This window comes from Gorilla gorilla, chromosome 1, assembly GCF_029281585.2.
Source record: "Gorilla gorilla gorilla isolate KB3781 chromosome 1, NHGRI_mGorGor1-v2.1_pri, whole genome shotgun sequence".
Taxonomy (NCBI): domain Eukaryota; kingdom Metazoa; phylum Chordata; class Mammalia; order Primates; family Hominidae; genus Gorilla; species Gorilla gorilla.
The window spans coordinates 147221548-147234893 of NC_073224.2; the positions used below are offsets into that span (position 1 = coordinate 147221548).

General features: G+C 35.8%; 1 protein-coding gene and 1 pseudogene across 14 annotated transcripts in view; one reads left to right on the plus strand and one right to left on the minus strand.

The window, feature by feature from the left end:
• EVI5 (ecotropic viral integration site 5) overlaps positions 1 to 13346 on the plus strand; it is a 277795-nt gene that overhangs the window by 45406 nt on the left and 219043 nt on the right. For all 14 annotated transcript variants that reach the window (XM_063696986.1, XM_063697007.1, XM_063696981.1 and 11 more), the window contains one exon: positions 2837 to 3066. In XM_063696986.1, coding sequence (XP_063553056.1) covers positions 2918 to 3066 — 149 coding nt within the window. In that variant the 5' untranslated portion in view covers positions 2837 to 2917. The remainder of the gene's footprint in view (positions 1 to 2836; positions 3067 to 13346) is intronic.
• LOC101152685 (AN1-type zinc finger protein 1-like) lies at positions 5615 to 13019 on the minus strand (annotated as a pseudogene).

Sequence of the window (13346 nt, forward strand, 5' to 3'; positions counted from 1 at the left end):
GTAGTCATTTTCCATCCCTTTTCCCAGGCCCTGGAAATTACTAATCTACTTCTGGATTTGCCTGTTCGGAACTTTTATGTGAATGGAATCATACAATATGTGGCCTTTTGTGTGTGATTACTAAGCCTTTTTAATGATGGTTTTAGCATTTTCAAAGTGTGTTCGCTTTTTTTTTTTTTTTTTTGAGACGGAGTTTTGCTTTTGTCGCTCAGGCTGGAGTGCAGTGGCGTGATCTTGGTGCATTGCAACCTCTGCCTCTCGGGTTCAAGTGATTCTCCTGCCTCAGACTCATGAGTAGCTGGGATTACAGGCGCCTGCCACCATGCCCAGCTAATTTTTGTATTTTTAGTAGACGCAGGGTTTTGCCATGTTGGCCAAGCTGGTCTTGAACTCCTGACCTCAGGGTGATCTGCCTGCATTGGCCTCTCAAAGTGTTGGGATTACAGGTGTGAGCCACCGTGCCCGGCCAGTATGTTCACTTTTTAAAATAAATGCATAACAACTCTATGAGATAGACAGGAACTTTGTGACATATTTGCATTGTCAGATTTGTTTATATTTATTTATGTGACCTCAATTTACCCTAGGTTGAGGAAAAGAGATTGAGAGGTGGCAGAGTGGAAGTTTGGAAAAGTAAAATTAAAGGAAAAATAGTACATGATGATATATGAAAAAATAATTTAGCCCTGTGGGATTTCTAGATTCTATGAATATTAAACTTTATTAAATTGCAGATGCAATTAAATACTCTAACTGTATTTAAGAACTTAAAACTTGAAGTTGAGTCTTTAGTAGTTATAGGCTGAATTCCATTTCAGTGAGGTCTAAAGCATGTCAGAATTGTGCTTTTGATTATTTCAGACTCTTTAAATCGAAGCCTGTTGCTACAGTGTGCAGAAGGGGTATGATATAAATTTCTTTTAATAAAGCAATTAATAGGTGTCTTTTGCTTTTGCAGCAATTAACTTACTGAGTAGGGGAGTTTAATATAATGAAAATGTAAAGCATTAATTATTGAAAATTGTAAGTATATTTGAAATTAATGTATTGGTAAAGTGTACCATTTTTCTATAAATTTTATACATTAGGTTTTCTTCCATTTTTCTGTAAATTTTATACATTAGGTTTTCTCTTTTTAAATATTAGAGTGTGCTTTGGGGATGCGAATTTGTGCCATTTTCACAATTGAGTTTATAGTTGTTATCCTAAGATCGATAGGATAACAAATCACACAGTAGGCTATCTTGGTGCCTACTATGGCTTCTGTCATTTCGTGGCACAAATAAAGTTTTGGCTAAATTATTATTTGGTTCCTATATGGCCTTTTGCCCTGATGAGCTGTTTTCATCTATGAGTTGACAGGAAGGACTTCTTTTGCCTGGAAGCAGGCATAAATGATCACCTCATGCTTCTCTTTCTTAGGTCTCTTATGCCATTCAACTTTTCTTTCTTGGGATTCGTCTCTCAACGGTAACAGCCCACTGATCCTTTCTATAATATCATTTCTAAAGGAAGTAAGTTCTAAAAGGGGAAAATTATTGGCAAATGGAAAGAAAATGAGAGGCATCTTGAGTTTAATAAAACTCTTGCCCCTATTCAGCACTTGTAATGGAATCTTTGTCCTTTTAGATGCTCCATCCTCAGGTTAAGTGGCTTAACTATGTCCTTAGAATTGCTTTTCCATTTTATCCTTTCCGTACATGGAATTTTCCTGCTAATTGAAGTGGAGGAAGTGGAGACAGAGAAAAAGCCATGTATATATTGAGGGTAGGAGGAAATGCTTGGGTAACCAATGAGGAGAGTGGTACCTACTACCAGGATCTGGACAGGATTTTTTTTTTTTTTTGCGTACATATGTTCGTATGGATTCCCATATATAAACCAGTGTTAGCTTTGAACAGTATGTACATTTTCTTTTTCAGCTGAATTTGTTGTATACATATCTGCTTAGGAGGTTGGCATGGTTTATGACAAATACGTGAGCATATGCATAATTCACTGAATCTTAGAAAAGAGAGGAATCTTAAAGGCTTTTTTCTTCCTGGTTAGCCACCTAAAACAGAAACTTAACCCTTAACCAACGCTTGACATTTGGCTTTTACAATTGCCACATTAACGTAGCTATTGGTAGAGAATGTACTACTCTTTCCTAGGCATCCCATTCTATTTCTGAATAAGCCAACTATTAGAAATTCTACCTTGAACCCCTCTCATTCTATTAACCCAGCCATTTACCATAATTTTGTTCCTGTGGTGCTAGTCCCTCTTCTATAACAACACTCTTTAGTGGTTTGAAGAGAGATCAATCAAGGGCCTCACTACATTTTATTTATGCTAAATACACCCAGTTTTTGTTGAATTGTTAGTCATGTTACAGGATTTCCCTGATCATCTAATGGACATGTTTTAATTCCTTGACTTGCATATGTTTTTGACTAAAACCCCAAGAATACATTTTACATCCTCACTCAATACACCCATATACATACATACATGTAGGATGTATTTTTAAAATAACAAAAATTTCATTAGACAGCATATCTTTAATTTGATATTTTTGCTCTTTTTCATTTTTGAAACATGCTGGTTGATTTTTGTCACTCCTGATGGGTCTCAGTTTGGAACACTGTTCTGATTTGTTCATGCTGCAGAACTGAAGTAAACAGTTTGCAAAAGCTGGATATTAGGGTATTGTTGCTAAAACAGGTTTTACCTTTACTTCCTCAAAGAGAATATTCTGATGATGGTTATTAAGTAAATCCTAACAGAATTATTAAGTTCTCGGTAATGAATACAGTGTAACTAAAGTATATGCAACTTTTATTTTTGTCCTTAGGTGGCGACAGACAAAGTTGCAGAAAAGCTGAGCTCTACTCTCTCATGGGTGAAGAACACAGTATCGCATACAGTCAGTCAGATGGCCAGTCAGGTGGCAAGTCCATCTGCTTCATTACATACCACATCCTCATCTACCACACTATCAACACCAGCCCTTTCACCATCTTCCCCATCACAGTTGAGTCCAGACGACTTAGAACTCCTGGCTAAACTGGAAGAACAGAATAGGTGAGTGAGGTTGCTTGGCTTTTTTCTCTCCAATTATACAAATCCAGCCATTCATATTTACTTACACTAGAATTTTTTTTTCTATTTTTTGGTTTCTTATTTGTCAAAGTTATTTACAGAAGTGTTCGTCTTTTTTGGGGGGAGATTGGTCTTAAAAGAGACTAACATTTTCTTCTGGCTCAAATAGCTTTAGAGATTTGTTTTCTTAATATAGCAAATTCCCTAAATCCTTCTTGAATTGTATCAATTTTTTAAAAAGTAAATGAAACTATAACTTTATAATTTTAAACTCTCTGAACAGTCTCCTTTGGTAAAAGCATAAAATAATTTAATCCAGTATAGATATCTGATTTGTGGTTTAGAGTGCAAAATCTTTTCATAAATTATTCATAGAAAGCAAAATACCCTTTTCTCCTAATGGTATTAAATAGAATAGTTTTCTGCTCTGCTAGGAATGCATATTCCGGACTCTGTTTGTTTCCTTACCATGTTATTGTCAGAGGCTCTTTAGGGCATCATCTCTTTTATATATTTATTTATATATATATAATATATATTATAATAGATTATATTATAATATATAATATACAAAACATATAATATACTTTATAATATGTTATATATAACATATATCATATTATATTTTAATATGATTATATTATATTATATTATTATATTATAATATAATATATATTATTGTGTATTTCAATCATATAATATAATATATGTTATATATAATATTTTTGTTGAATTATAATATAATTATAATTATGATATATGTCATATATATGATGATATATGATATATGATATATGATATATCATATATCATATATGATATATGATATATCATGATATGATATATGATATATATGATATATCATATATATCATATATCATATGATATATATAATGTATAATATAATATATACATTATATACATATGGAAGATCACCCTTTTGTGCTCAGTCAAGCTATATAATGCTACTGGCTTAAAATCATAACAAAAATAACTTTTAACGGGTTTTTTGATGTATTGTTGTAATCAACTATGCGTACTTAAACTGTACAATTTGATACATTCTGACATATGTATACACCTGTGAAATTGTCACCAAAATCAAGAAAATGAACATCTCCATTATCCCCGTCGCCGTCCCCAGGCAGCCACTGTAGTTTGCATTTTCTAGAATTTTGTAGAAATGGAATCATACAATATGTAGTTTTTTTGGTATGGATTATTTCACTCAGCATAATTTTGAAAGTCATGTTATAGCACATATTGATAGTTGATTCCTTTTTATAGTATTCCCTCATGTGGAAATATCATAGTTTATTCACTCACCTGTTGCTATTAAATGCCATAAACATTTGTGTTTAAGCCTTTGCATGGATGTATGCTTTCATTTCTCTTGGAATGGAATGACTGGATCATATGGTAGGTATATGTTTAACTGCCAAACTGTTTTTCAAAGGGCCTGTACTTTTTGATATCCCGCCAGCAGTGTATGAAATTACCAGTTCTTCTACATCCTTGTCAACACTTGGTATGATCAGTCTTTTTAGTTTAAGCCATTTTATTAGGTATTAGTATCTCTGGTTTTAATTTGCATTTCTCTATTGGTTTTGAGCATCTTTTTATGTGTTTATTTGTCATCTGTATATATTCTTTGATTTTTTAAAAAAAATTTGATTATTTGCTTTCTTATTACTATGTTTGGAGAGTTCTTTATAAGTTTAGGGTAAAAGTCTTGTATCAAGCACATGACTTTCAAATTCTTCCCCCAGCTGGCAGCTTACCATTCTCTTAAAAGTGTCTTTCAAAAAGCAGAAGTTTTATCTTATTTTATTTATCTTTGAGCACTCCAAGTTTACTCCTTTAAGTAAATCTAAAGCCACTATACGTGTCCATGACAATTAGAATAGAAAAGAGACAAAGGATAAATAGAAATAGTTTCTGTTGGAGGTGGAGCTTGCAGTGAGCGGAGATCCTGCCACTGCACTCCAGCCTGGGCGACAGAGCGAGACTCTGTCTCAAAAAAAAAGAAGAAAAAGAAATAGTTTCTGTTCTGCTTATAGTAGTATTTTCTGGGTGTCAATAGAAAACATCAGTCAAGAGCATTTATCTGAATTTGTTGGTAAAATGTAGTTACTTTCAGCAAGTGTTTTGCTTTGGTATTTATACACGGACCGTAATGAAGTTGAGCCATCCCATCTTTCTTCTCATTTGTAACACATTCATACAAACAAAAAAGATGAATCCTACTGGAAGTGGGTCTTTATCAGAAATATGCCCCAATGCAGTTAAGTGATATCAAGAAAATCATTTTCTCATCCTAGGCCTAACATTCTTCATGCAAGAATTAGGAGATTGAATGAATATGATCTGTAAGTTCCTACAATTCATGTATATACATCAATTTATACATCATGATGTAGGTAGACAGCGAGGCTGTACTTTCTGGCCCCCATGATGCTAGGCATGGCCTTATAAGTTGCTTAAAGCAAATATGGTACATGTGTCTTATAAGAGAAAACTGAAGTTTCTTTCATCTCTTTCTTCCTCTGCCAAAAGAATGACAGTGTCCCAAAAGGGACTTTCCTTCACTTTTGATCCTGGAGTGAAGATGACTTGGAGCAGTGCTACAGCCAGTCAACAGCTGACAATACTCAACAGGAAATGCACCTTTGTTGTTGTTAACTGCAGCATAACCTAATGAAAGCTAATTAATTATAATAATTTGCAAATAATTGAGGATCAGCACATAGTTAAAACACAAACACTCCAATTTAATAGAAAGCTGATAATGTAGACCGGGCGCTGTGTCTCACGCCTGTAATCCCAGTACTTTGGGAGGCTGAGGTGGGCGGATTGCCCAATCTCAGGAGTTCGAGACCACCTTCGGCAACATGGTGAAACCTCATCTTTACTAAAATTTAAAAAAAAAAAATTAGCTGGGCGTGGTGGCGCGTGCCTGTACTTCCAGCTACTCGGGAGGCTGAGGCAGGAAATTGCTTGAGCGTGGGAGGTGGAGGTTGCAGTGAGCTGAGATCATGCCACTGCACTCCAGCTTGGGCTATGGAGTAAGAGTCCGTCTCATTTAAAAAAAAAAAAAAAAAAGATGATAATGTAAAATACGACATCAGTGGAAATAAGTTAAAAAGCAACTTTTAAGAATTAAAAAAAGAAATTGTAGTAAAAGAAATTGACTTAACCATGTATGTAGAATTTTCCTTGTGATTTCTGGCCCGAATCCTTGAATGACTATTCCAAGTAAGATTCAACATTTTTACAAAATTATCATTCATTATTAAGATATTCCAAGATTTTATTTCCACCATTTTATAAAGGACAATCCAATTTAGCAATCCAGGTTTCCAAAGTAAGTTCTAAGGATAAGGCTTCTCCTGAAGTAATGTGACACAACCTTAATTTCTTAGCTGTTAATTTTTTTTCTTTTTTTTTTAAATAAAATGGAGACGAGGTCTCACTGTATTACCCAGGCTGGTCTCAAACTCCTGGGCTCAAGTGATCCTCCTGCCTCGGCCTCCCAACATGTCAGGATTACAGGTGTGAGCCACTGTGCCTGGCCTGTTAGTGTCTTTTTTTTTTTTTTTTTTTTTTTTGAGATGGAGTCTCACATGTCTCCCAGGCTGGAGTGCAGTGGTGCGATCTCTGCTCACTGCAGTGTCTGCCTCCTGGGTTCAAGCAATTCTTCTCCCTTAGCCTCCCAAGTAGCTAGGATTACAGGTGCCCGCCACCACGCCCAGCTAATATTTTGTATTTTTAGTAGAGACGGGGTTTCTCTATGTTGGCCAGGCTGGTCTCAAACTCCTGACCTTGTGATCCGCCCTCCTCGGCCTCCCAAAGTGCCAGGATTACAGATGTCAGCCACCGTGCCCAGCCTATTGTCATCTTTAAGACTGGCCAGAGAAGTGGCAAAGTTTGTGACCTTTCTGATGCTTCATCCATGGAAAAGAACATTGGTTTGCCCTTCTCTTTGCTCCCCTTAGGTAAGAGAACTTGAAAGCAAATAGTTTCTTCCTGTGGCAGTGATATATCTCCATCAGCATATATCCTCAATTTCAATGCAATTCCTTTGCAGCTGTTTCACTATTTTTTGTCACCTTTCCCTTGTTTGCTTGCTGTCTCTCCTGTTTTGGAATCAATGTCTTTAACAAGTTACTGAGTGGCAGTCATGTAAGGCTTTGGGATTTCCAGTTTTTCACACTTGTGATCTGACTGATGATGGTGTCTCAGGCAAAAATTATTCTCACAGTAAGGATGTATAACTGCCACAAGTTTTTCAACACGGTCCTTGAATGAGCATGGGTAAAATTTATGTTTATGTCTTCAGTCTGTCATTGATTACAGTCATCTCAGGACAACCGTGAGACTGCCGCCAGCTTTTGTGTTCAAGGCAGAATATTCCTGAGTATCACACACAAATTAAAGAAAATCTGGCAGTGCTGCCCAGTGTTCAACTGTGCCATCTCTCTCGTGCCACTAAAGAACAGAAATTTTAAATTTTGATTAAGTTACAATTTCAAATTGTTCTTTTATGGATTGTGCTTTTCGTGATCCAAGATTATACCGTTTCTCTATTTTTTTTTCTGAACGTTTTATAGTTTTAAGTTTGACATTTAGCTCTGTGATACATTTGGAGTTCATTTTTTGAATATGGACATCTAATTATTCCTGTACCATTTATTGAAATGACTGTTCTTTCTTTACTTAATTACTTTTGCATTTTTGTCAGATATCAGTTGTCTATATGTGTATGAGTCTATTTCTGGGCTCTATTCTGTTCCGTTGGTCTACATGTCTATCTTAATACTAGCACTATACTGCCTTGATTATTGTAGGCTTATACTGAGTCTTGAAATCAGATAGTGTTAGGCCTCCACTGTTGTTCTTTTTTTGGCCTATTTTTGGTCCTTGGCATCTCCAAATGAATTTTACAATCAAGTTGTTAATTTCTACAAAAACGCCTGCTGAAATTTTGGTTGGGATTGCATTAAATCTCTAACAATATTGCCTTCCTCCCCATGAACACAATGTATTTCTCAATTATTATTTGTCAATGGTATTGTTTTTGTAAACTTCATTTTTAATTGTTCATTGCTGGCATATGGAACTACAATTGTCAACACCTTCTGTGTTAAAAAGAAAATACAATTGTATTTCTTTTTTTGTTTTTTTGAAATGGGGCCTCACTCACTCAGGCTGGAGTGCAGTGGTGTGATCTCTGCTCACTGTGACCTCTGCCTCCTGAGTTGAAGCAATTCTTCTCCCTCAGCCTCCTGAGTAGCTAGGATTATAGGCATGCGCCACTATGATGGCTAATTTTTGTATTTTTAGTAGAGATGGGGTTTCACCATGTTGGCCAGACTGGTCTCGAACTCCTGACCTCAAGTGATTTGCCTACCTCGGCCTCCCAAAGTGCTGGGATTACAGGCCTGAGCCACTGTGCCTGGCTCTACAGTTGTTTTTCTTATATTGATTCATGTATCCTGCAGCTTTGCTAAACTCAGTTATTGTTTTGGTAGTTTTTTTTGGTTTTTGTCTAGATTCCGTTAGATTTTCTATGTAGATGAGCCTATCATCTGTGAATAAGAGCACTTTTGCTTCTTTCTAATCTGGATGCCTTTTATTTATTTTCTTAACCATTGCTACTAACTGGGAACCTCCTGTATAAATTTGAATGGAAGTGGTGAACAGACATACCTGTTCTTTTTCTGATCTTAAGAAGAAAGCATTAAGCTTCATGTTAACTGTATTTTTTGGATATGGCCTTTGTCAGATTGAGGAAGTTCCTTTTTTTTTTTTTTTTTTTTGTGAGAGAAGGTCTTGCTTTGTCACCAAGGCTGGAATGCAGTGGCATAATCATGGCTTGCTGCTGCCTTGGTCTCCTGGGCTCAAGTGATCCTTCCACCTCAGCCTCCTGAGTAGCTAGAATTACATGCATGCACCACTACACTTGGTTAATTTTTTTTAAAAAATATTTTTGTAGAGAGCGGGTCTTGCTTCGTTGCCTAGATTAATCTCAAACTCCTGGCTTCAAGGACTTGGGTTCCCAAAGTGCTGGGATTACAGGCGTGAACCACTGTGACCAGCTGCTTTCCATTTCTTTCTTTCTCCATTTCCTTCTTTCTTTCTTTTAGACATGGGGGTCTTGCTCTGTCACTTAGGCTGCTGTAGTGCAGTGGCACAATCAGGGTTTGCTGTAGCCTTCTCCTGGGCTCAAGTGATTCTCCAAGCCCTGCCTCCTGGGATTACAGGCACGTGCCATCATGCCTGGCTAACTTTTGTACTTTTTTGTAGAGACGGGGTTTTGCCATGTTGCCCAGGCTGGTCTTAAACTCCTGGGCTCAAGTGATCCTCCTGCCTCTGCCTCCCAAAGGCTGGCATTACCGGCATTAGCTATTGCACTTGACACCTCTTTCTATTTCTTGTTTGCTGAGAATTTATGTAAAACAGATTTTGGATTTTGTCAAATGCTTTTTTTGCCTCTACTGAAATGATCATTAATGGTTTTCTTCTTTCAGTCTGATAATATGGCAAATTACATTGATTTTTCAATGTTAAACGGACTTTACATTCTTAGGATAAACCCCACTTCATCATTATATCTTTTCTTTGTAAAGTATTGGATTCAATTTGCTAAAATTTTGTTTGTGATACAGTCTGCCCTCCATATCCACAAGTTCTGCATTTGCAGAACCACAGATGGCAAATATGTTTTAAAATAAGAAATAACATACAACAATAAAAATAATACAAATAAAAAATACATATAACTATTATATAATGTTTACATTGTATTAGGTACTAAAAGTCATCTAGAGCTGATTTAAAATATAAGGAGGATGTGCATAGGTCATATGCAAATACTATACCATTTGATCTAAGGACGTCACCACCCACACATTTTGGTATCTTTGGTATCTTTGGTATCAGGGAACCAATCCCTGAAGGATACGGAGAGTTGAATGTATTTGCATCTATGTTCATGAGGGAAATGGATATGAAGTTGTCTTCAAAAGTCCTTGACCTTTATCGGTAATATGTTGTCACCTTGTAATGTCTGTGTGACCTTTCTTTTCTAATAAAGTCATTTAGTGCTATATAGTAGTCCCCCGTTATGTGTGCGGGATACTTTCCAAGACACCCAGGAGATACCTGAAACTGTGGATAGTTTCAGACCTCATTGTCATCAACTGAAACGTATTTCTGTTCATGACTTCTACTCACAAATTTAATGCTGTTTTCATCTTAAATAAGCATTTATCATACATTGTGACCATAACTTTTGTAGTTTGAAGTGCAAGAATAAAATCAGTATAAATTTATTTTTCTTTCACAGTTTCACAGATAGAAGATTTATTCTTACCACAAATCTTAGCAGCCTCGGCATTCAATTTTGTTTCCTTATTAAGTAGAGAGAGAACTTTCACCTTCTCACTTGAAGGAAGCACTTTAACAGCTTCCCTTTGACATATTCAAATTGCCAGCATCACTACTTTTGTGGTTTGGGGCCGTCATTAAGTAAAATAAGGGTGGGTTGAATGCAATCACTGTGATATCGCAATAGTATATCTGATAACTGACTCAGATGGTTACTAAATATTAGCCGGCTGGTAGCACATACAGCATGGGTACACTGGGCAAGGGGATGATTCACTTCCCAGGCAGGACGGAGTAGCATGGCATGAGATTTCATCGTGCTGCTCAGAATACTACACAATTTAAAACTTTTGAATTATTTACTTCTGGAACTTTCTGTTTAATATTTTTGGACTACAGTTGATTGTGCATAATTGAAACCATGATTCGCTGGGCCCGGTGGCTCATGCCTGTAATCTTAGCATTTTGGGAGGCCAAGGTGGGCGGATCACCTGAGATCAGGAGTTCAAGACCAACCTGGCCAACATGGCAAAACCCTGTCTCTACTAAAAATACAACAATTAGCTGGGCATGGTGGCGGGCGCCTGTAATCCCAGCTACTCCAGAGGGTGAGGCAGGAGAACTGTTTGAACCCAGGAGACAGAGATTGCAGTGAGCAGAGATCGCGCCTCTGCACTCTGCACTCTAGCCTGGGTGACAGAGCGAGACTTTGTCTCCAAAAAAAAAAGAAAAAAAGAAACCATGGCAAGTGAAACTGTGGATAAGGGGTGACTATTGTTTGTATATCTTTGTTGGCTTTCTGTTTACATATCAGATATTGAGAGAAGAGCAGTAACTTCAAATTATAATTGTGGATTTATCTATTTCTTTTTAAATTCTGTCTTTCATGTAATTTGAAGTTCTCTTTTAGGTATATAAACATTTAGGATTGTTATATCCTCTTGTAAAATGACCTTCTTTATCTTTGGTAATGTTGTTTGCTTGGAAATCTACTTTATCTTATACTAATATAGTCACTCTAGCTTCCTTTTGAATAGTGTTAACATCTTATATATTTTCCCAGCCTTTTGCTTGTATTCTATTTTTTTTTGTTTACCTTTTTTTGTTTGAGACAGGGTTGCACTCTGTCACCCAGGCTGGAGTGCAATGGTATGATCATGGCTCACTGCAGCCTTCATCTCCCAGACTCAAGCAGTTCTTCCATCTCAGCCTCCCAAGTAGCTGGGACTACAAAATTTCATTTTTTTTTAAGAGATGGGGTCCCACTATGTTGCCCAGGCTGTTCTTGAACTCCCGGATTCAAGCAATCCTCTCACCTCAGCCTCCTAAAATGTTTGGATTACATGTGTGAGCCATCATACCTAGAAAAAATCTTTGGAGTTTGTCTGTTAGTAGCATTTAGTTGGGTTTTGCTTTTAAAAATACAATCTGACAATCTTTGTCTTTTAATTGGGTTATTTAAACCATTTTATTTTTTTTTAATTAAAGTTTTATTTTTTGCTCACATTTACATTCATCTCAATTAGTAGGTTGGATACATCTTTGCTTTACTCTGCTTTGTTCTGTGACCGCAGCCGGCATCTATCTGGGATAAATCAGACTCATGACAGACAGAAAAGAGATCTAGTTGAAATACCTTAAAGCATCCCCTAGGGAGTGGTATACATAATTTCTACTTAAATTTTATTGGCCAAAGTAAGTCAGATGGCCAAACCTTTTAGGAGCAAATCTAGCAGGGATGGATCTAAAATTCACACTTTTAAAGGGTACAGTTTAGTTGTTTTTAATATGTTCACAAATTTGTGCCATTATTACTACTATCCAAACTCCCATTCAGAATATTTCCATCACCCCAAAAAGAAACTCTGTACCCATTAGTCTCCTCATTTCACCTTCCTTCCAGCCCCTGGTAACCACTAATATATTTTCTGTTGCTATGGATTTGACTATTCTGGACATTTCATTATGATGGATACAATAAGTGGCCTTTTGTAACCGACTTCTTTCACACAACATAATGTTTTTGAGATTTTTGAGGAAAATAGGTTATTTACATTTAAGGTGATTATTAATATTGTTATATTTAAACTTGTCATCTTATATTGTTTCCTTTAATTCTGCCATCTTTGACTTTATTGAATATTTTTATGATTTTGTTATAGTTCATTTATTGATTTATAAGCTATAACTGTTATTTTGGTGGTTGTGTTAAGATTTATAATATAAATCTTTAACTTACAGTCTGACTTTGAGGGTTATACCACTTCACATGTACTGTAAGCACCTTATAATAGCACACTTGCATTTCTCCTGTACAGTCCTTTGTACCAGTTTTGTCATGCATTTTACTTTTATATGTGTTATAAACTCTACACTACATTATTTTTTAACTCAACAGTCAATTATCTTTAAATGAGATTGAAATAATAAGAAAAAACTTTTATGTGTTTACCTATTTAGTTACCATTTCTAATGCGCTTCTGTCCTTTCTTTAGATCCAGATTTCCATCTGATATTTCCTTCTTGAAATACTTTTTCTTTAACATTTCATGTAGTTGGTGGTATTGGTGATGAATTATTTAGCTTTTGTATGTCTGAGAAGGTCATCATTTTGGCTTTGATTTTTACATATATTTCTTTGACTACAGAATTCTATTTAATAGGTTGACATTTTTTATTTTCCAAATATTTTAATGTTGCGATTTCATTGATTTCTCTCTTGTGTTTTCAGTGAGAAATTCAATGTGTTCCTTGTCTTTTTGTTTGTTTGTTACTCTCAAGCACATTTGTTTCTTTGTATATGTCTCTTTTCTCTGCTTTATCACTGGTTTTAAGCAATTTGATTCTGAGGTGTCATTGTTTTTTCCATGTTT